Here is a 19913-nt window from a genome sequence, read left to right as displayed (position 1 = left end):
TGACTTTGAATCTCACACCATTTTTTTCATCAGTTTATTAAAACGTCACATTTCAAACATACACTTTTCAGATTTTTCTGATACAATGTACAAAACATCAGTTTTTCCTCCCTTGAACAGAAATAAATGATGACATTGGGCCACTTTCAGAAGTATTCTCTCTTCCACACCGGCAACTCCTGAAAGTACACCTCGTCTGGGTTTTCGTCAGCTAGGAGGCAAAGAAAAACATCGGGAGAATCACATATCAGTTATATCAGAGTAAAAATGTCTGCTTTTACTATGATCGTATATCTTCAAATACACACAGATAAGTAATGTTGGCAACATTCCATTGCAGAAAAAATCCAGTGCTCTATGTACGTAAAACTGTTGGGAAAATAAAAATGATCTTAAAAATTTTGTGTGTGCAGTATATGCGTGTGTGTGTATGTGTGTGTATGGTCAAAATACTGCATAGGGGTTAAGGAGTTTTTTTTTTAATCTAAAAGATGACATTTCTGAAGAAAATTCATTGTTTTGTCAATACCTCAATATCCCTGACCTGGTTTCATCAAAACACTTTTTCTATATTTACATGTATATGACGGGGCGATCAGCCTATTAGAATAAATATACAACTAAATAAATCAAATTTAAACGCCAAAATATAAATTAATTGACGACCAAAGGAAAGTAAATAAACTGCGGCAACATAAAACCCGACTGAGTGTACGATCACCCGTGTTTCACCCGGACTCATTAAAGCATCGCACAACCTAAACGGAAAGAAAAAAACGCAGAACCAATGAGACGCTGTCAAAAACAACGAGCAAGTGGCGGCCTATTTAAATCTACAACGTGTTTCACCCGGACTTATTAAAGTAACGCACAACCTAAACGGAAAGAAAAAAACGCAGAACCAATGAGACGCTACCAAAAACAACGAGCAAGTGGCGGCCTGTTTAAATCTACAATTCCTGACGAGCTATCGTGTGCAACTGAAGACACCGGCAAAGAAAACCAAAGAGGAAACCGGTAAGCAGCACAGCTGAAATCATGGACTGTTTGTGGTTGTCGCTGTTGGGGGGTGATTGTCTCTGTCAACCTTTGACATGTTACCAATTACTGATGAGAACGTCAAAAGTTTGATGTCTGTGAATAGCAACTGGTTATTGAGGGTATGGTTAAAAGGGTGAAATGCATGGTGCTTAATTTTCGTTATTATTTCATTTGCTCAAGTAAATTAATTTGCGGAAGTGATCAATAAAATTACGACATGATAGCCAATCGCCGGTTTTGCATAAAATGCCAAAAATTAAAATCTTACCTCCATCCCTGGCCTGCTGCAAAAAGTTGAGCAAAATAGTAGCAGCCTGGTCCACACTCAGCTTCTCTGTGTTCTGACTTCGAGTCTCTAAATGAGTTAAAAAAACAAAACAAACAAACACACCACAGATGCTAAATTATTACAGATAATTTAAACGACCACAATGTTATTGATAGGAAGCGGCGAACATTAAGTATTTTATTGAATGCCCTTTAGTTATGAAAATAAACATTTACATACATGGTTTTATAAGTAAACTCCATCTGACTGTAACAGAAACATTTTTCAATTCCAGATCATACCTAAGTGTAAAGTGTCATACACGTCTCCCTCTTTTCGGTCCTCTGAGATGAACCTGCGTCCCTCTGGAAAAATGTGCAGGATTGAAAAGCAACGCATGACAACCACTGGATACAATTGACAACGAGCTAAAACGGGAAGTTGAGCTGAGGTACGTACGGGTGCCTTTCAGATACAGCATAGCCTGCGGTGTCCAGTTTCTCCTTTGGAAAGAGCCCTAGAGTAAGGGAAAAATAACAATATATGAATATATGTGGTATTTAAACAGGCACCTAATAAAACCTAAGGACAATTTAGAGCATCCAATACTGGGAGGAAGCCGGAGTGCCCGGGGAGAACCTACACGGGCTCGGGGAAAACACGCAAACTCCACACAGGGACGCCAAAGTGAGGTTGATTTAAACTCGGGTCCCTGAACTGTGAGGTGGACATGCTAACCATATATATCCACATAGTGTATATGTATATAAAATACTGAATATAATACACATATACCGAGCAGACTACATTCCATAATCAAGTAAATAATAAAGTAGGCAATAGAATGGAAAAAAAAAATAATTAGAGCAATAGAGGCAGTAATAATGAACCACTAATATATGAATAAACTTACATTCTGAGCATATATATATATATATATATATATATATATATATATATATATATATATATATATATATATATATATATATATATATATATATATATATATATATATAGTATTTTTGCATATAGCTGATAGTTATGGGAAAATAATTACCTTGGGTGCGCTCCGGGTTTGCGTCACAAATGCAACCAGTAGAATAGTGAGTATATACGTTAAAGTAATGGTCTTCAATCCCTGTGAGGGGTTAGAGGAGGAATCTTATTTTTGTATATTCGTATAATGAATAACAAAGCCACTACATAATTTCTGGGCTATAACGGGACAATCTTTTTGCGTTAGGAAATGTATTTTTCCGACAATCAAAATGTTTCCAACTGCATGCATAATACCTACAAGACGTCATTCAAATCCAAATCAAATTCAACCATAAAATCTTGCACGACTTACTTTCATGGTGATCTCAAGTTTGGTGTCCAGAAACCAAGCAAAGATGTGTTAAAAGGTCCTGAAGGACTTCTGTTGCTCTTCCCCCTTCTTGTATTTATACCCTCAAGATGACCCCCCCCCAGCCCCCCTCCTTCTTTTTTATGATGCCAGCGGCAATAGGTCACGCCAATTTGATGGACGTTGGGGCGGGCGCGCGAGAGTGAATGAATGGAGACCAGCGATCAATTCAACGTGTTCATTGACTGGACGCGGCACACTGTAAATATTTCGCAATTAAAAAGGCTGCCGTAAGCAGTTGACGCCGTACCAATGGTGCAATTTTTCAGATAGATGATATTGCGGCGTGCGGGAAAGAAGGATAATGGAAAATGCGGTAGCTGATGTTACCGCTGTTAAATAACGTCAGCAGCAATATTTTTTCATTGTAATATATTGATGCTGGACCCTTGAGCGCAGAAATAAACAACGGAGGGATAGATCTTATCATTTCTGTCCGAGGGCCGGAATAAATTTTAAGTGAGGGTGATTAATTACTGCTTCTCGATGAGCAAGTTTGTTCGCCATGCTTTTTTCATGCTTGTCGAATAAAAGATTGAAAAATTTCGATCCTGTATTTAAAAAAAAAAAAAATTCTGCCTGCTAAGGGCGTGAGCGGTAATTTGAGTGCGTTTTAAGCGGGTTTTCAAAAAGTCTAAAATGGACCTTTCCAATTTTGAATGGCAGTAAATGAGCCTGACATGGGCTAAATTTGACACCAATAGGGACCTCCCGTTTGCAAGCATTTAGAAAGGTAGGGCAGCATGACATATTGAAAGTCGTCATGTTTGGACAGTCTATGCAATATTCTAGTGTTTTTTTTATTTATTTTAGGGTTAATCACGGCCCGAGTAGTGTCAAATTTTCCCCGGGGGGGGGGGGGGAGTATTCCATACCATGTCCTCTACTGATGTCACCGGGACTTAGTAAGGTGGTTTCACTGAGTCAAAATAGACTTAAAAAAAAAAAATCCACACAGCAGACACAAATGAATAATAACTTTAAGTACAGTACGTTGAAAACAAACATTTATTTCTTTATTTAATCACCGGTTAATGATAAACCAAAAAGGGAAAAAAAAGCGACATTTCTTTCCTTTCCGCTTTGTCACCAAACATTCGTTACCATGTACAATTAACGTTTTCCTTAACGAATACAAGCGGCGGCAATTCAACAAAAGCTTTTTCATTGTAGCGCAACAGGCTTCCGTAGCGGAACTCAACTGAAAACAAAAGCCCGGTTCCAACTCGTTAAAAACTGAAATAACCAAAATGGAACTCAGCGTATGGAAAGGTTGAAGCGGACATACCGACCAGGGTGATCAGAGAGAAAGCAGGCAGCTACGAATGAGCGACGCACACCCACACGCACACCCACATAGCTCTACTGCTTGTCTCTGTAGCCCTTATTGTCTACATGCCGGCAAAAACCTGGGTTTGTGTGATTTATGACAGACAGACAAGTGCGCCGCGTTTTCAACATCACTTCCTGATAGATGGGAGATGTTCTGCACTCTTTTCCTTGCTGGGGCCTGATAGAACTCAACCGGGGCCGCCGTGTCAGCTGCGCCTTCCTTGCGTCGGATTTTGCCCCTTCCCAAATCGCCAGCGAGCTTCTCTCTTTAGGCTTTGATTTCGGGAGGTGAAGTGTAAATCTGTTCAGAGTTCTCTGCTGCAAGTTCCTCTGAGGAGACACACGAAACAAAATAAAAATACATCACGGTAACGGTTCGGCAATAAATCAGTTCACGTTCCAATTAATTTTCTCTTAATTTGAAAAACAAAACAATGTAGGGTTCCTGTTGCAATATTACAAAGCTGATAACCTACAGAAATTATGTGACAAAAAATTGCAATATGCCCTATTTGAGAACCACTGCAGCAGCTAAGCAATTAAATATGTTGGGCCAGGGTTCTACTAAAGCCACAAAAACTAAACTACAATAAAGTTTTTCCAATAAATAAACATTAAGAAAACCCACTAACGATGAATTAAGGCTAACTGAACATTAAATACGAAACTCAAAACAAAGAGTTATAAAACCACAATTTAGCTTCATGTTCAAATTACTTTGATCTTAATTTGAAAATGTAATGTCCCTCTCATATTACAAAACATACAATTAGATTTGCTGATAGTCCAGAAACTGTGTTGAAATCTCAAGTTCCTAAGAAAGACCTCGACTTTATTGCCTACTTTATTATTTGCTCGATTGTGGAACGTAGTCTGCTGGGTGAAGTGAACGGAATAGGAATTTCATTGTGTAATATTACCATGCATATAACATAAAAACTCTTGAATCTTGAAAATAAGCAATATAGCATCTTGCTACATGCCTAGCATTCCTTCAAATTGAAAAGGCTTAAAAGCAGGTTACCAGGAAGAACACATTTCCAGAGGCCGTAGGTTTTCCCCACTGCTGTTTGCCACAGACGAAGAGTGCCATCCTCTGAGCCGCTGGCGTACAGCTCGCCATCTGGACTGAAGCGGACACAGTGAACAGGACCAAAGTGACCTTTATACGATTCTGGAAATAGACAAAAAATGGGTGTTAGGCAGAGAAATGCTCAATGCATGCATGTATGTACTTCTAAAATGGATCTTTGACGTCTATGTTCGTCAATGGCAGTGAACAAGACCAACCGTAAACCCTCTTACCCAGCTCTTCCTTGGTGCTGTAGTCAAATTTATAGAGCTTGAAGTCCTCTCCACCAGCAACAAAAAAGTCCTTTTCGGGGTGGAGGGACGCAGAGTTGATGGTAGCCGGGGCATCCACAGACTTGATCGGGTCCAGACTGAATAATTAATTTGCGGCGGAGTTAATGACAGATCTTGAGATTGTATCTTTTGAGATTTCATTTTTTCCATTGAACTGTAGGGATGGAACAAAATCTTGCGAGATCTTTCTATTAGAGCATAAATTGTGACATCCTGACACGATTGCTGTTGCTACTTGTGAACATCTCGTTGAGCGAAATGAAGCCGAGACTCAGTTTGACATACCTGAGAGCGTTGTAGAAAGCGATTTTCTTCCCGTACGTGATCACCAGGATCTCACCGTCGACCACGTACTCCATGCTGCTCACGGAAGCGTCGAACGTCAGTGTCTTCACCGCCTCCATGGAGGTCCTGTCCCACAATCTGGTCACGTATAAAAAAAAAAAAATTATGACATCATTCATCATTTGATATGTCTTCTAAGCTCATCCGGGGGCAGCCGTCCTACTGACCGTACGGTTTTATCATCCGCAGCTGAGATAATCTGTTTGTCGTCGTTACACCACAGGGCCTTCTTGATAGGTGATGTGTGACCTGCAATCTCCTGCGGTGCTGGAGAAACAAAACAAGGAGAAGATTTGAAATGGAAATATTAGTCATTCCAAATCTCTGATTGATGAAAAACAAGATTTATTTACTCACCTGCATCAGGGTTACTGAGATCGTAGATGCGCAGGAGCTTATCATTTCCTCCGGTCAACAGACAATTACTGTCCTAATATTTATAAAATACCGCCTATAAACGATTCAATATACAATACAAATATTAAATCCAAACTTCAATACTCACCTGAGTAAAGGTGACCGTCTTGACTATATGCTTGTGTGCTAATGTGAGGACTTCGTCACCACTGACTGCATCCCACACTTTTCTGGGAAACACATAGCGAAACATTTGTCAAAGGTCCAAAGCAGTCCAAGCTCGACTTTCGTCGTCATGGTAACAACTCACACTCACCATTGGTGCGGCAATAGAAGTGGGCGGAGTGAAAATGAATATAAAGCCAGAGAAGACTAGGTAAAAGATCTAACCGCTACTACTAACCCTTTGGTTATTTTTTCACAATGTACCATAATTCCCCAAATATAAGACACACGTTTGACGCACAGATGTTAATTTTTGTTAAGTTTGGTATATAATGCAAAGGTTTTGCGTTAAGTACACTTTTGCATCTAACGTTTTGTATTGAAATTAATTGCATTTATTATTCAGTTATGATTGATTTAGTCAATGTATTCTGTGTATATTTTTGTAAGATATAATCCTCGCATATGGGAGTTACCTGAGTTATAACGATGTTTGATATTAAACAGACGCTGATCGATGCATGGTAATGATAAGTTCATATTTTATTCTTGTTTATTAATGTTGATCTTGTGGCATATACAATGATAAACTTAATGGAACATGAATGTTTCGCAACTTTGGGTATTCATGGCAAAATGAACTCAAACTGCTTGGAGCACATCACACTGCCGCTGCGTTCACTGACCAACAAACTGCCGGTGCGTCTTATACATGGTAATATAGAAAATACCATAATTTGCATCTTAGATTTGGGGAATTAGGAATTGCAACTTCCTTGAGTTGTGATTTTGTCCAAAATGCATTTGTCCACTCACGCCGTGAAGTCGGCCGCAGCAGTGGCTGCCTTGGTGGCATCGGTGTTCAGAGTGGCTCCCCAGACAGCACCTTTGTGACCCAGAAACGTTCCAATCCAGTCCCCTGTGTCTCCCTGGCGCAACATGGGCTTGCCATCTAAACAAAGAAATAACAACAATGTTAAACGTTTCCTGCTCCAAAAATTGTATTGAATACAACCCGAAGTTCCCCTCGGTGCAGCCATTCAGCCAAGTAATTTTATTTTCAGTAATTAAATGAAGAAATGTCAGATTAGAACGACAAAGGAAGTGGACAGCAGGTACTGCGCTTCAATTCACATAAATCAAACAAGAAAGTGAAGGAGCGGATATGCCGGTCTCACCTTTGCAGGCGCTAATGAGAAAGTAGCCATAAGGAGTGATCCCACTGAAGGCCAAATCCACCACAGGCCGAGTATGACCAGAACAAGTGAGCGGAGTCTGTCTCATCGCCATGGTCCTCCAGCCGGGCAGATGACGGTTCGCGTTGAGAAGGGCAAGAACCGGCTAGCACTTTAGCTGCGGCTAGCTAGCTAGCTGGCAAAGCTAACGGAGGAAGGGAAACACTTCCGAAGTTTGACAGGCGATATTCGTACGTATTACAGTTGTTTGATGTGTATAAACAGGAGAAAATTCGGGGCGTGTTTTGGCCCAACTCGGACGGCGGGGCTCCCTCCCAGCAAAGGAATGGCTATCGTGCTAATAGCTACAACATAGCAACTAACTAGCAACGTGCAATGCGTTGGAACTATTGCGGGGTTGTTATAACCCGGCACACTGTTTGCCACAGCGGGGTTACACTTCCGGGAAATATTTTCAAAATAAAATCAGTGTAAGTGCAGTATGACTAAACATTTTTGAGTGAAGCGGATGTGTACAAGCCAAACCGATTGAACTACCAGGCACTATCCAAGAAATTTCATTTCTTCCAATCGACCTTTTTTAAAATTACGTTATGTCTAATTAAAATCAATCATCGTATTTTTTTTATGTGCCCGTTTTTGGTCCACTTTGAAATCAGGAATTACACTTATAGCAAGATTTCTTTCATTTTGAGGTGGGGAACTTGATATATTTTGCCCCCTGCTGGATACTATCATACTCAACAACATGTTATATTTGTATTTTTTTTATGTGTTTCTAAACTGCACAGAAAGTATTGAATGACAAAGTTTTGTTGGAATTAAATCAAAACAGTAATATACTTGTCGCGTTCATCAACCTCGCTACTACTACTACAGCAATTCCGCTATTTCTGATGTACTTTATTCAAAAATGGTTTGTTTGTAATTGCACGCTCAAAATGATAGTTGGCTAAAGGCCGTTTGTTGTGTTATTTTGTTTTATTTATTACTGTATCTGTTGTGGGTTTGCATGATTAAAGGACGACTCGTGATTCGTCTTGAATGATTTTGCAATATTTCACGCTATGCGAGCACGCATGCGGCTTGTCACTAGGCAGTGCTGTAGTCCTAACTGTATCCTTGTAACCTGCGACTGCAGCTGAATCGCACAAAGAGGATGCCTTGCTTGTCGGCTGCGGGGACAGGTGGCGGCTCGAAGCTGGTGAATAAGCAGAAAAACAGAGGGAGTGGACGCGGGTGCGGATCGGGAGGAGCTGCACCACTTTCAGCGTCACATGGATGAAGATGACTCAATCTGGCGATGATGAGGAGGCCACTCCGTGGATTTCTCCGTATTGTTTTCCACGCGCGATTTGAAGCAGCTTTATCCTCAGAGGGTGGCGGCGAAGATTTGTAGTTTGCTGTTTCTCCCTCCTGCGGACGCGCAGTTCGGCTCATCCGACGCAAGGAGGGAGGAGAGGGGCGATGGCCGCCGGAGCAGCGGGAGGATGCGGAGACACGGTGGAGGAGTGCAGGGCCGAGGTGGAGCGTCTGAGTCGGGAGCTGGCGGAGGCCAACCGAGAGAAGATCCGGGCGGCGGAGTGCGGGCTTGCTGTTCTGGAGGAAAACCAGAGCTTGAAGCAGCAATATGCCGAGCTGGAGGCCGATCAGGAGGCTCTGAGGCTGGAGCTGGAACAGCTGCAGGAGGTGGGCTCGGCAGGGGTACGGCTTTGTTACTTGAAAAAGAGTCAAACGGCATTTGAGGGAAACGGGCTCAAATATTTCAGAGTATTTGGTCAACACATCCCTGATGTCAATACAGAATTGTAGATTGAAGATGACGATTGAAATGAAATTGATTTTTTAAATGAAAAGTGTCAGGCACAGGCAACCTAGGACATTTACTAAACAACAAACCAGAAGGAAGACAATTAGCTTTTACTTGCGAGAAGAGTGAACAGGGCCCTGCACCTTCTCAGATTTGCTTCCTGTCTAAATGCACACCTTGTCTCTCCTGCATTTATTCATTTCGGTTCTCTAGTTACAAAGCCATATACAAACCCTTGTGTTTTTGAAAATTCTCCCAAATTCAAGGAAAAAACGGGGGCCAACTTATAAGCGAGGTTGACGTGTACTCAGAGAAAAAACCAAAAACAAGATCTGGCAGGTACACACTACTAGACAAGAGAATGATCCAAGAAAACGTGAAACTAAACAGGGAACTAAATACACTCCACACTAACAAGGTGACACAAAACAGATGGACCAAATCAATAGGCAGGGGAAGCTGATTGATAGATACACGGGAGGCAGGTAAACACAGACACTTGGAAACAAATCGCACTTAGAAGGCCAGACGCGAGGGAAACAAACAAGAACCCCGCAAAAAGAAATGAAGAGAAACCTCCAACTTGACACCGGTGGGTTGAATTAGGATTTAGGGTATAATCAATAATGGGTCTGTCGGCTATAAATCAGCACTGTAATGAAATGACTGTTGTTTTTCCAGATCTTGTTCAAATGGTTCTTGAAGGTGTTCCAAATTTCAGCGTGTGTTGTACAGGGCTGGAAGTCAAGTTGTTTGTGATGTATTTCTAGTGAGTGGAGCTTAATGAAAAATGCAGAAGAATCTCAACTAAAAACAGCGGGAGCCTTTGGCTCAAAGGGATGCTTCGTTGCTCTTCTGTTATGTCACTATCAATGACACGCTTCTCTGCTTGGTATCGGATACTGAAGGTCAGCTTTCTACTGAGGTTGTAGGAGCGCACGGGAATAACTTTTTGTGAAAAAAAAAAACTGTGAGGAGGCAACACATCTCCAGCAGCTGTAGAAAGAAAACAGGTACCATGACCTGATCAAAGGGTGAAACAGCATAGGGTTGCTCTTGATGTTCTTGGGAAAGAAGATAACAGCGTGGACTCGTACCTACAACCCCCTTTATCCGAAAAGTGATTGTTTCCATTGTTGCCATATTTCTCCCCCAACCCTGATGAGCAGCAATGGCCAACCCAAATGAATGAATGAGAAACGGGCGAGGTGTGCAGTGAGACCAAAAGCAGATCTGAGCAGATGCGAATTCCTGTGTGCTCTCCTCGTAAAAAAAAAAAAGCTAGTTTTCTTCTTTCCTGTTTGTTGTTTATTAAATGTTCTAGATTGCCTTAACCTGACAGTATTATATTTCACTATATCACGATATTGTCTAAAAGTCGTAACTTTCTGGTCTTTAGCCGTCTTGGTTATGAATAACACGGAGCGGCAGACCAGAAGCACTCAGGAGCAGACTAACCCTGAAAAATGCATGTGTGCAAATACGCCTGACACACATTCACATAAGCATACACACAAGCACACACACACAGTGTGGAAGCAGTGTCATGAATTATTCATAACAATGAGGGCATGATAATTTCATCAGAAATCTCCAACATCCGTTCCCATTGTTTATACAATGTGGATTTCAGTATTTCAGATTTAGTAGTCATTTTAGTTTTTGTAGTAATTTAATAAGAGTGAAAATTACAGGACAAGTAAATTGTGTCAAACACATAACAGGTAATTAAAGCTATTAACCCGTTCGTTGTGTACAGCTGTGAATCAAAAGTCATTCAGGCTCATAAAGCAGCATTTGTATCACAAGGCTGACCGAAAAAATACCAAGATATGCAAAGTTGTTCCCAGTGTAGAAAATGCATTATTGGCATAGTGTTGAGAACAATCGAGCAATGACAGGATGAGGACAGTAGAACAAAGGACCCATGCCAAGGGAGTGAAGTATTTTTAAATCTGATTAGCGCTCCTCCTTTTATATATTCCCGTCTCATACCCTGTCAATTGCTCCGACTTAATCCCTCCCTTTGCACCAGTGCACTCTTATTTTCCTGAAGAAATTAACGACCTTCTGACAGACTGTCTCTCTTGGTTGGATATCAAACCAATTATGTAATTAAATTAAATTGAGCACACATTTAAGATATTTTAAGTAACATTTCAAATAACATTTTAATCTGGACTATCATTTAGTAGCCCATATTCAATCAGATCAAAAGATTGAGTACCCTGTAGATGTCAAATTTAGCCCATGTCGGGCTTATTTACTGCCATTCAAAATGGGAAATATTGTCAATTTTGGATGTATTGAAAACCTGATGTTTTATCATGCAGTTCCCTGATTTTTTGCATTAATCGTTTGAATGGCAACTCTCAAACAGGGTGCGATAGATTTTTTTTTTTTTGTTAAGACCAGAAAACCACCGGAGGGCGCTTGCGGACAACTTGTAATATTTGCAAGCCACTCAATGACTTCATTGACTGGCTTAGCTTGACCTCCATAATGCAAAGATGTTGCTATGCATTGTGGGACTTGTAGTGACAAAAGGAACTAAACTAAGTTGGGTGATTAAAAAGACCAGGTTAGTGAAAAATTCCCAGATATCCTTTAAAAGAATTTCTCCACATTTTATTAGCATTTTAGTCCTCATATAGATTGAGGTCATGCAACCGTGTGAGTGTGTGTGTGTGTGTGTGTGTGTGTGTGTGTGTGTGTGTGTGTGTGTGTCTGTGTGCGTAGGGCACTTCAAAATCCATTTCAATCCAATCCGACTTTATGTGTTAAGCACTTTAAAAGCAAGCACAGTGCTGAACAAAGCAATAAATGCAGAACACAAGAGAGAATCACATACAACACAACAGTGTGTGCAAAAATGAGACAAGTGTTGCTCGGTGAATGAATAAATAAATGCACAAATAAAAGAATGGGTCAACATTTCAGATAAATAGATTCAATGGCAGCTGGGTGGATAGAAATTTCAAGAGTTGACTGGATAAAAAGATTTGGGATGATTTAACTCACTACCTTTTCCTTGTATGGCAATAAAGACATAACTAAAATAACTGGGTAGGGATAAAATGCATTGTTTTGCTTCATTCAGGCGTTTGGTCAGGCCTACTCCACCCAGCGTAAGGTGGCCGAGGATGGCGAGACCAACGAGGAGACACTGCTGAAGGAGTCCGCCACCAAGGAGGCCTACTACATGAGCCGGCTCCTGGAGCTCCAGGCCGAGGTCAAACACAGTCAGGCTACTGCGGCCAATGCACAGGCTGATAATGACCACCTGAGCTGCCTGCTGCAGGAGCTGCGGGAGGTAAAGTGCAGAAAGGCTGTTTAGTTTTTTAGAATTCAAATTCTGACTGTAGTGAATTGTAATCAAGGGAAACAAATAGATTGACTCAAGAAAAAAGTCTTTTTTTTTTTTCTTTCTGCTGTGTCTCAGCAGAGTAATGAGATGTTGGAGCTGCAGCGTAGCCGCGTGCGAGAAGAGGTAGGGGAGTACAAGTTTCGCGAGTCCAGGCTGATTCAGGACTACACAGAGCTGGAAGAGGAGAACATTTCTCTGCAGAAATTGGTTTCAACACTCAAACAGAATCAGGTACAGAATATGGACCATGAAAAAGAAATCTGCATGACCATCACGCTTTGTTTATGGTGGCCCGGATTAGGGCTACTATGGCCACTTTCCTTGTTTACAAGGTCCACGAGGTGAATGAGATCCACCTTCCGTTCATAAAGTCTCTGTAGAGGACTGTCCTCGTTGACGTGGACATTGGGGACAGTGCCTCTGGATTGGGAGACTAAAGTGGTGGTTCTCCTGTTTCAGAAGGGGGACTAGATGGTGTGTTCCAACTATAGAGGGATCACTTTCTCTCTTAGCGATAGGGTGAGAAGATTGGTCATTCGGGAGGGGCTCAGTGCAGATCCGCTGCTCCTCGATGTTGAGATGATCCGGTTGAGGTGGCTCGAGGATCTTTTTAGGATACCCCCCGGACGCGACGTGTGGTGTTCCGGGGTGGATCTCAGCTGTAGTAGGTGGGGGGCACCACCTGAACTGCTTGCCAGCCAATCACAATTATTGCTCTAAACAAATATCAGATGTATAGTAAAGCAAACTGATTGATTTTGACCTTGTTTTAAATGTTTTGGATTCAGGTGGAGTACGAAGGGTTAAAACATGAAATCAAGGTTTTGGAAGAGGAGACAGATGTTCTGGACAGCCAGTTGCAGGATGTGCTGCGTTTGAAAGATATCTCGGACTCTCAGCTGGAGGAGGCGCTGGAGTCTCTGAAGAGCGAGCGTGAGCAGAAGTATCACTTGCGTAGAGAGCTGGTTCACCATCTGAGCATGTGTGACGTGGCATACACCGGCAGCGCGCACCTGACGTTCACATCCGCCCCACCCAGCGGCACAGCTACTCCGACGACTTTGCTTTCGCCAACTGCAGAAGATCCAACGAGGTTGGTGTCAAATTCCAGTTCTCAAGGACATTTGAATCGGGTGTGTCGGAGGAGGTGAAACATCTAAAACATGCGGGATAGTGGCGCTTGAGGACCAAAGTTTGACACTTGTGACATACAGAATTTACAAAATTAACTCATTCACCGCCAATGACGGCTATAGACGTCAACGTTCAAGTTTTCCTCAGCCGGCAGTGCATGAGTCAATCCAACTCACCACTAATCATCACTGAATATATATCTAAGAATAAAAAAAACACATTACTTGCATTAAATAAGATCTGATGCCATAAATATCACATATACTGTAAGTCATTCACGGCCAATGACGGCTATAGACGTTCCTGGCAGTGAATGAGTTAATATGTATGTTTTCATTTGTGCCTTTCCTTTATTCTGAACCACTAGATGTAACGGCCATGTCCAAGGTGCAACCCGAATGGCAACAGCCTCGGGCTTGGCAGCTGGCGCTAACGGAGAAATCCGGGCAACAAGTCGTAAAAGCGACGGCGTGGCCACGTCAGACCTTTTCAGCGAGATGAACCTGACAGAGGTTCAAAAGCTCAAGCAACAACTGTTGACTGTGAGTTTAAGCAAGCAGCCGTGTTCCTAGTAGAACATTCTAAATAGAACATTTATAATAGAGCAGTTGTCTCCTATTTAAAGCCAGATGTTTATGAATAATTTAGTGCAAAGGAATGCTAACAGACAATATTCCCACCGTGCAAACCACATGACAGTACCTTACTATGCCCCTTAGTCTCCCTAGATTTATCTTTACGTATTTTATCTTTGGCACATTAGCGATTTAATTTCTTATTAAATTTGAGTTTTTATGGTACCAATCTTTCTAACCAGAAAAAAACCGGCTTGTTTGCTCTTATCGTGTAACCGCATCCATTCATCATCCCGACAGCTTGTTCTCACGACACGATTATTTTCAAGTGATGGTGATTGTCCCACTGTGTGCTCCCAAACACGAATTTTGATCACCTCAGCGTTTCTACATTAAAACGTTGTAGTTAATGAATGATACGTTATTGTTTACTTGGCCGACTCCTCCTCAGCTCCGGAACCAAAACAAAACTAGAAGTCGTGAGTGTGCTTGGGGTGTATTTTCTGCCAGCATGTCCAAGGACTGAAGGAGACAAGTCAAGACGTCTTTTCCTTTTCAGAATGCGTCAAAGTCTGCAGGAAAATTATCTTAACTTGTTGTTGACAATAAAGAGGCAATAAGTTGGCGCATGACGAAAGAGCATTTAAAAGAGCAAACAAGCTCAAATGGTTGCCTAGCATATCGAATTAGAGGTGTATATAATCATTTTAAGGACTGGAATTCGACACCTACGATATGATAGCAATTAGGACCCTGGCTATAATTTGTCTACTCATTAATGACTTCATTTGTACTATTACGTCTATTAGAAAAATTACCGTCTATACTTTGTCACCTGTCGTATTTAGGTGGAACGTGAGAAAATGGAACTGATGACCAGTTTGCAGGAATCCCAGACTCAGCTCCAGCACACCCAGGGGGCTCTGTCCGAACAGCACGAAAAGACCCTCCGCCTTAGCCAAAAAGTCATCGCTCTCCGCCACGGGCATCAAGGGGCGAAGACCAGTTTAGATTCTCTGCTCAGCTCTGAAGACCTGAATGCACTTGACAAAGATAAAGAAGCTGAAGCTGAAGCTGAAGATGAAAATGAGGAGGACAAGCATGGCGCAGTGAACCAAAGTCCAGTATTCCCTTATCAGTCACCTGGTTTGGAGATCTTGCAGTGCAAATACCAGGTGGCTGTGACTGAGGTGGTTGAGCTCAAGTCAGAAGTGAAAGCCCTGCGGGACAGGTTGACTCAATGTGGGGAAGGCGCAGCGCATGACAAACCGAGAGGAAATGCTCTGCAACAGAGGCTGGAGCGGAAGGTAGCGGCTCTGGAAAAAAGCTGCCAGGAAGGGAAAGAGAAGGTACGCTTACACAGGCCATTCTTTTGTATTATCTTAAATTGTGGTTTAAAAGATAACAAGCAATCAATAACAATCACAAAAATGGGTCAATATTTGGACCGATCCTTTTTAACCCATAATTGGGTCAAGAAATGTATACTTAATACTCCTAAAAATGCACAGCTGTGAATTTAAAGTCATTCCAGGTGGAGATGGGACGAGACACAAATCCCGCGAGACAAGATGTCTCACAAGACCGTCCATGAAACAGGACAAGATAAACTAAAAACGTACAAATGAAAAGTCCTAAATAGGTGTCTCACTCTGCACTCATCGCCAACACATCAGCACCCTCTCATGGCAAACAAGTGAACTGCATTCATAAAGTCAACTGCTACCATTAATATCAAGGTTTTAGGAGTGATTTTTTTTTTTTGTTATATTTTGATGATTATGCACTAATATAATTCTAATATGTATTTGTTATGCTTTTTGATGATTTTTTATCATTTAATAATATTAATTTAAAGGGTTTAGTAGTTTAATATCAAATTAATTAGTAAAATGGCTTGCAGATTGACTGACTTACCTGAACGCATCAACATTTAATGCTAAAAAATATATATTTTGTTGAGTTGGATGTTTTCTTTTGTCAGATCTCGAGTTTGGAGGCTGAGTTGCAGGCGGCTCAGTTGGCAGCTGGTGAGAGCCAAGGGGCTTTAAATGCTGCTCAGGATGAACTGGTGAATCTGAGTGAGGAGCTTGCCCAGCTCTACCATCATGTCTGCCTGTGCAACAATGAGACACCCAACCGTGTCATGCTGGACTACTACAGGTCTTATTGTCGTTTTATTCGCATGAACAGTATTGGAACACAGACGTTTTTTTTTGTTTTGTTTTTTTTAACCTGGATTTAAAAATATTTACCGCCTACTTGTGTGCAGCATAAACGGCAAATGCAACTTCACCATCAAAACAATAGATCTGCAGATCTCAAAGCACTGGCTTTGTATTCAATTAGTAATTCTTTATTCAAGATCCATGGTAAATGCTTGCAAAGACGAGGTTAAGAGGAACACCTTGCAGATGTCAACTTTAGCCCATGTCAGGCTCATTTACTGCCATTAAAAATTGGAAATAGCGTCAATTTTAGACGTATTGAAAACCCGATGCATTTCCCCCGATTTTTTTCAATAATCCTTTCAACGGCAACTCGCGAACGGGGTGCAATGGCAAATTTTGCGTTGACCCCAAAACCACTGGGTGGTGCTTGCGGACAACTTATGACATATGCAAGCCTTTTATTGACTTAATTAAGTGGCTTAGCCTGACGCCCATTTTGCAACGTTCTTACTATGCATTATGGGACTTGTAGTTCAATAAATAAATCAATCAAATTTTATTTGCATGCTTCCACAGGTCAGAATCCGAGCAACTCCGGCAAATCGTAAAGACCGGTATTTTATTTTCCCTTTTAGACAGGGCAGGGGGCTCAGGGGCCTTTGCGCCAGTCTCAAAGCCATGTCTGCCGACAACAGTAGAGTTCTCCTCACGCCACGCCTTGCCAGAAGACTGGCCACCGCCACCTGTACAACCTCAACTTCCGGGGAGTCGCGGAGCCCCTCCGAGTCTCCGTCCAAAGAACCGCTCTCCGGCGGGGATAGAGATAAAGACGGTAAGGAGGGGCACAAAGAGCTGACGCGGGGTCCGTCGGAGCAAAGTTCGACTCCCTGCAGTCCGCCGACGCGATCTCCCAGCATCAGTGCCTCCTCATCGTCATCGTCGTCATCATCGCCCGCTCTGGAGCCGCCCGGTGAGCTACGCAGAGAGCCCTTGAACATCTACAATCTCAACGCCATCATCAGAGACCAGGTAGAGGCAAAATCACAAATCTTATTCCGCTCATTTCTTCAGAATTGGTTTCAAAACGCTCCGTTCAATTGTCAGGTGAAGCACCTGCAGAGAGCAGTGGACAGGGCTCTTCAGCTGTCCAGGCAGAGAGCTGCGGCGAGGGAACTGGCTCCTTTGCTTGATAAGGACAAGGAAAGCTGCTTGGAGGAGATCCTAAAGCTCAAGTCTCTGCTCAGCACCAAGAGAGAACAGATAGCCACTCTCCGGCTGGTGCTCAAAGCTAACAAGCAGGTGGATCAATATTTAACAAATTACTCTGTCAGACAAAAAACAGGCGATAGAAAATCCCAATTGCCATAGAAGCTGGTCTTCGATACTTCTGTCTAGATTCTAGAAGTACAATGACGACTTGGTTAGTCAACAAACTAATAATTGCAAAATAAATGCACATAATATACCTTAGCGGCAAACTAATGGGAGCCCGCAGCTTGCTTGAGTCTCAAAAACACCGAGTCTCAAAATGTACACAAATGACATTAAGTCAGTCATATAACTTAATTACAAATGCTACTCATTTCAATACAAAACATGAATAAGAAGCAAACGAGTGCTAATCAATGCAAACATTGCATATGCTAACATATGGTATGATTTGCTAATATGAAGCAAACGTCCACTCTTTCCATGATCTTGATTTGTATCTTTCTGTGTGGAATCCCTCAGACAGCAGAGGTGGCACTTACCAACCTGAAAAGCAAGTATGAAACGGAGAAGTCAATGGTGACAGACACAATGATGAAGCTGAGAAATGAGCTGAAGGCCTTAAAAGAGGACGCGGCTACTTTCTCCTCTGTACGGGCGATGTTCGCCACCAGGTCAGTGGGCGTAACCTCTTCACATAGATGTTACGTTGTTGTTCTCTCATGTTCTTTGCTTTTGGTCAATCCCGCGGTTTGGACCTGGTCTTTCAGGTGCGATGAGTATGTGACCCAGCTGGATGAGATGCAAAGACAATTGGCGGCAGCTGAGGATGAAAAGAAGACCTTGAACTCTCTCCTGCGAATGGCCATTCAACAAAAACTGGCCCTCACCCAGCGGCTTGAGGATTTGGCATTCGATCAAGAGCAAACGCACCGAAACCGTGGGAGCAGACTGACCCGCAGGAAGACCAGCGTTTCCAAAGTAAGTCTCCCGACCTCAGCTTCCACCTCGGACCTGGCGCGAGGATCTGGCGCAGCTTTGGTCCCGAGTTGTTCCTCCCCTTCCTGCCTTAATAGTCCAGCGTCAGTTGTTTCTACTGCTACAGACTTGACCTCAACTCCGGCATCGTCTACATCCCACATACCCAGTCGCAGTCCATCATCACCAGCCATTGCCTCGCCACCTGAAACTCTGCCAGTAGAAATCCCTCCTCCTCTGGAGGTGTCAACCGCGTCCTCGACCCCTCAGAGGCTCTCTCCGTCGCGGTGGTCCCTCGGGATGCGAACGTTCGTCGTCGATTCCCATAGTTTCCGAATCACCTCCCCTTTCTCCCGTAGCTCCACCCCTTCAAGACACGTCTCTCCAGATGCTCAAACCGCCACTATGACGACAACCAGAGCTAACCAAGTCGGCTCCGCCCCCTCACCTCCCTACCGCTCCCCGTTTCTGGGACTGAAACGCTCTTTGTGGAGTCCCTCACCCAGAACTCGACCCTTGTCCAGGCTGACGGGGACAACGGCGCATCACGTTCCCTCGTCGTCATCTCACTACTCTTCTTCTGTCCACGGTTATACGCCCGCTTACTACAGCCCTTCCGGTGCGGCGTCATACAGCCACTCTAGCCACTACACTCCTCTTTACCCCAGATACTACAGTTCCTATCGACCCAGACATTGACCTTCTATTTTTTTTCTATTTCCTTGTTCAAAGTAAAACTTCTTAAGTCCTCTCTTTCTGTTCAGAGGTGTCAGATCCAGGCCCAGAGAGAAAAAATCCCTTCCACAGTTTGGCTTGATGGCTGGAGTATTACCGTAATTCCTCAAATATAAGACACAAAATTGAAGGCCAAAAATATGGGGGCGTCCTTTAAATGGTTACTTAAAAATGTGATTTTTACAGTATTTTTTTTTTAACAAAAGAACTGCAAAAGTGGGTTATACAACACACTAAATAATTCAAAAACGTTGTTGGTTCTGTCGGTTTCCCTCAGTTTTGTACAAAAATGCCAATATTGGGTTTTTTAATTTATAAAACAGCTCCCCAAAATTAGGTCAGACAACCCACAAAATAACACAGGTGTGTTGTGTTGTAGGTTACCCAAAGAATTGGGGAAACCACAAAAAAAACACACTTTTTGGTGTTATCGGTTTGTAAAAATATATATATA

The 19913-nt window shown here is 42.4% G+C and overlaps 3 protein-coding genes across 8 annotated transcripts; 1 reads left to right on the top strand and 2 right to left on the bottom strand.

Annotated features, from left to right (window-relative positions):
• Positions 1 to 43: 43 nt before the first annotated feature.
• On the bottom strand, positions 44 to 2722 carry spx (spexin hormone). The gene is made up of 6 exons (XM_088406579.1): positions 2664 to 2722; positions 2370 to 2450; positions 1769 to 1826; positions 1612 to 1674; positions 1310 to 1396; positions 44 to 211 (listed from the first exon to the last, which is right to left on the bottom strand). The coding sequence occupies exons 1-6, from the start codon at positions 2667 to 2669 to the stop codon at positions 147 to 149; spliced, it is 360 nt and encodes a 119-aa protein (XP_088262705.1). The 5' UTR covers positions 2670 to 2722; the 3' UTR covers positions 44 to 146.
• Positions 871 to 19897, top strand: LOC148405369 (protein bicaudal D homolog 1-like). Of its 6 annotated transcripts, XM_088406572.1 has the most exons (14): positions 871 to 1017; positions 1605 to 1760; positions 8622 to 9184; positions 12391 to 12603; positions 12733 to 12888; positions 13446 to 13750; positions 14159 to 14333; positions 15215 to 15715; positions 16351 to 16529; positions 17173 to 17566; positions 17642 to 17836; positions 18269 to 18420; positions 18517 to 18727; positions 18834 to 19003. In XM_088406572.1, exons 3-14 carry the CDS (start codon positions 8948 to 8950, stop codon positions 18855 to 18857), a joined length of 2742 nt encoding a protein of 913 aa, XP_088262698.1. In that variant the 5' UTR covers positions 871 to 1017; positions 1605 to 1760; positions 8622 to 8947; the 3' UTR covers positions 18858 to 19003. The 6 variants fall into 6 exon arrangements, with proteins under 6 accessions (XP_088262698.1, XP_088262697.1, XP_088262696.1 ...); XM_088406571.1 differs by having other exon boundaries at positions 8622 to 9169; positions 12736 to 12888; positions 18517 to 19897; XM_088406570.1 differs by having other exon boundaries at positions 8622 to 9169; positions 18517 to 19897.
• On the bottom strand, positions 3706 to 7895 carry strap (serine/threonine kinase receptor associated protein). The gene is made up of 9 exons (XM_088405776.1): positions 7463 to 7895; positions 7101 to 7236; positions 6268 to 6349; positions 6120 to 6192; positions 5930 to 6029; positions 5703 to 5840; positions 5358 to 5494; positions 5077 to 5226; positions 3706 to 4382 (listed from the first exon to the last, which is right to left on the bottom strand). The coding sequence occupies exons 1-9, from the start codon at positions 7572 to 7574 to the stop codon at positions 4321 to 4323; spliced, it is 990 nt and encodes a 329-aa protein (XP_088261902.1). The 5' UTR covers positions 7575 to 7895; the 3' UTR covers positions 3706 to 4320.
• Positions 19898 to 19913: the final 16 nt, after the last annotated feature.

Source organism: Hippichthys cyanospilos, chromosome 22 (genome assembly GCF_059441005.1).
Source record: "Hippichthys cyanospilos isolate Australia breed blue-spotted pipefish chromosome 22, RoL_Hcya_1.0, whole genome shotgun sequence".
In the NCBI taxonomy this organism is placed as follows: Eukaryota; Metazoa; Chordata; class Actinopteri; order Syngnathiformes; family Syngnathidae; genus Hippichthys; species Hippichthys cyanospilos.
Note: the sequence above shows the minus strand (reverse complement) of the source record. Positions and strands in the feature narration are given on the sequence as shown.

Bases quoted from the DNA above. Each gene is read 5' to 3' on its own strand.
- spx (XM_088406579.1), bottom strand. The intron at 1,675-1,768 runs GTACGTACCTCA...ACATTTTTCCAG, and splicing joins GCTGTATCTGAAAGGCACCC to AGGGACGCAGGTTCATCTCA. The intron at 212-1,309 runs GTAAGATTTTAA...TTTGCCTCCTAG, and splicing joins GCAGCAGGCCAGGGATGGAG to CTGACGAAAACCCAGACGAG.
- strap (XM_088405776.1), bottom strand. From the start codon at position 7,574: ATGGCGATGAGACAGACTCCGCTCACTTGTTCTGGTCATACTCGGCCT. The intron at 7,237-7,462 runs GTGAGACCGGCA...TTCTTTGTTTAG, and splicing joins TCTCATTAGCGCCTGCAAAG to ATGGCAAGCCCATGTTGCGC. The intron at 6,030-6,119 runs GTGAGTAAATAA...TTGTTTCTCCAG, and splicing joins TCTCAGTAACCCTGATGCAG to CACCGCAGGAGATTGCAGGT.
- LOC148405369 (XM_088406566.1), top strand. From the start codon at position 8,948: ATGGCCGCCGGAGCAGCGGGAGGATGCGGAGACACGGTGGAGGAGTGC. The intron at 12,604-12,732 runs GTAAAGTGCAGA...GCTGTGTCTCAG, and splicing joins TGCTGCAGGAGCTGCGGGAG to CAGAGTAATGAGATGTTGGA. The intron at 17,567-17,641 runs GTAGAGGCAAAA...TTCAATTGTCAG, and splicing joins ACGCCATCATCAGAGACCAG to GTGAAGCACCTGCAGAGAGC.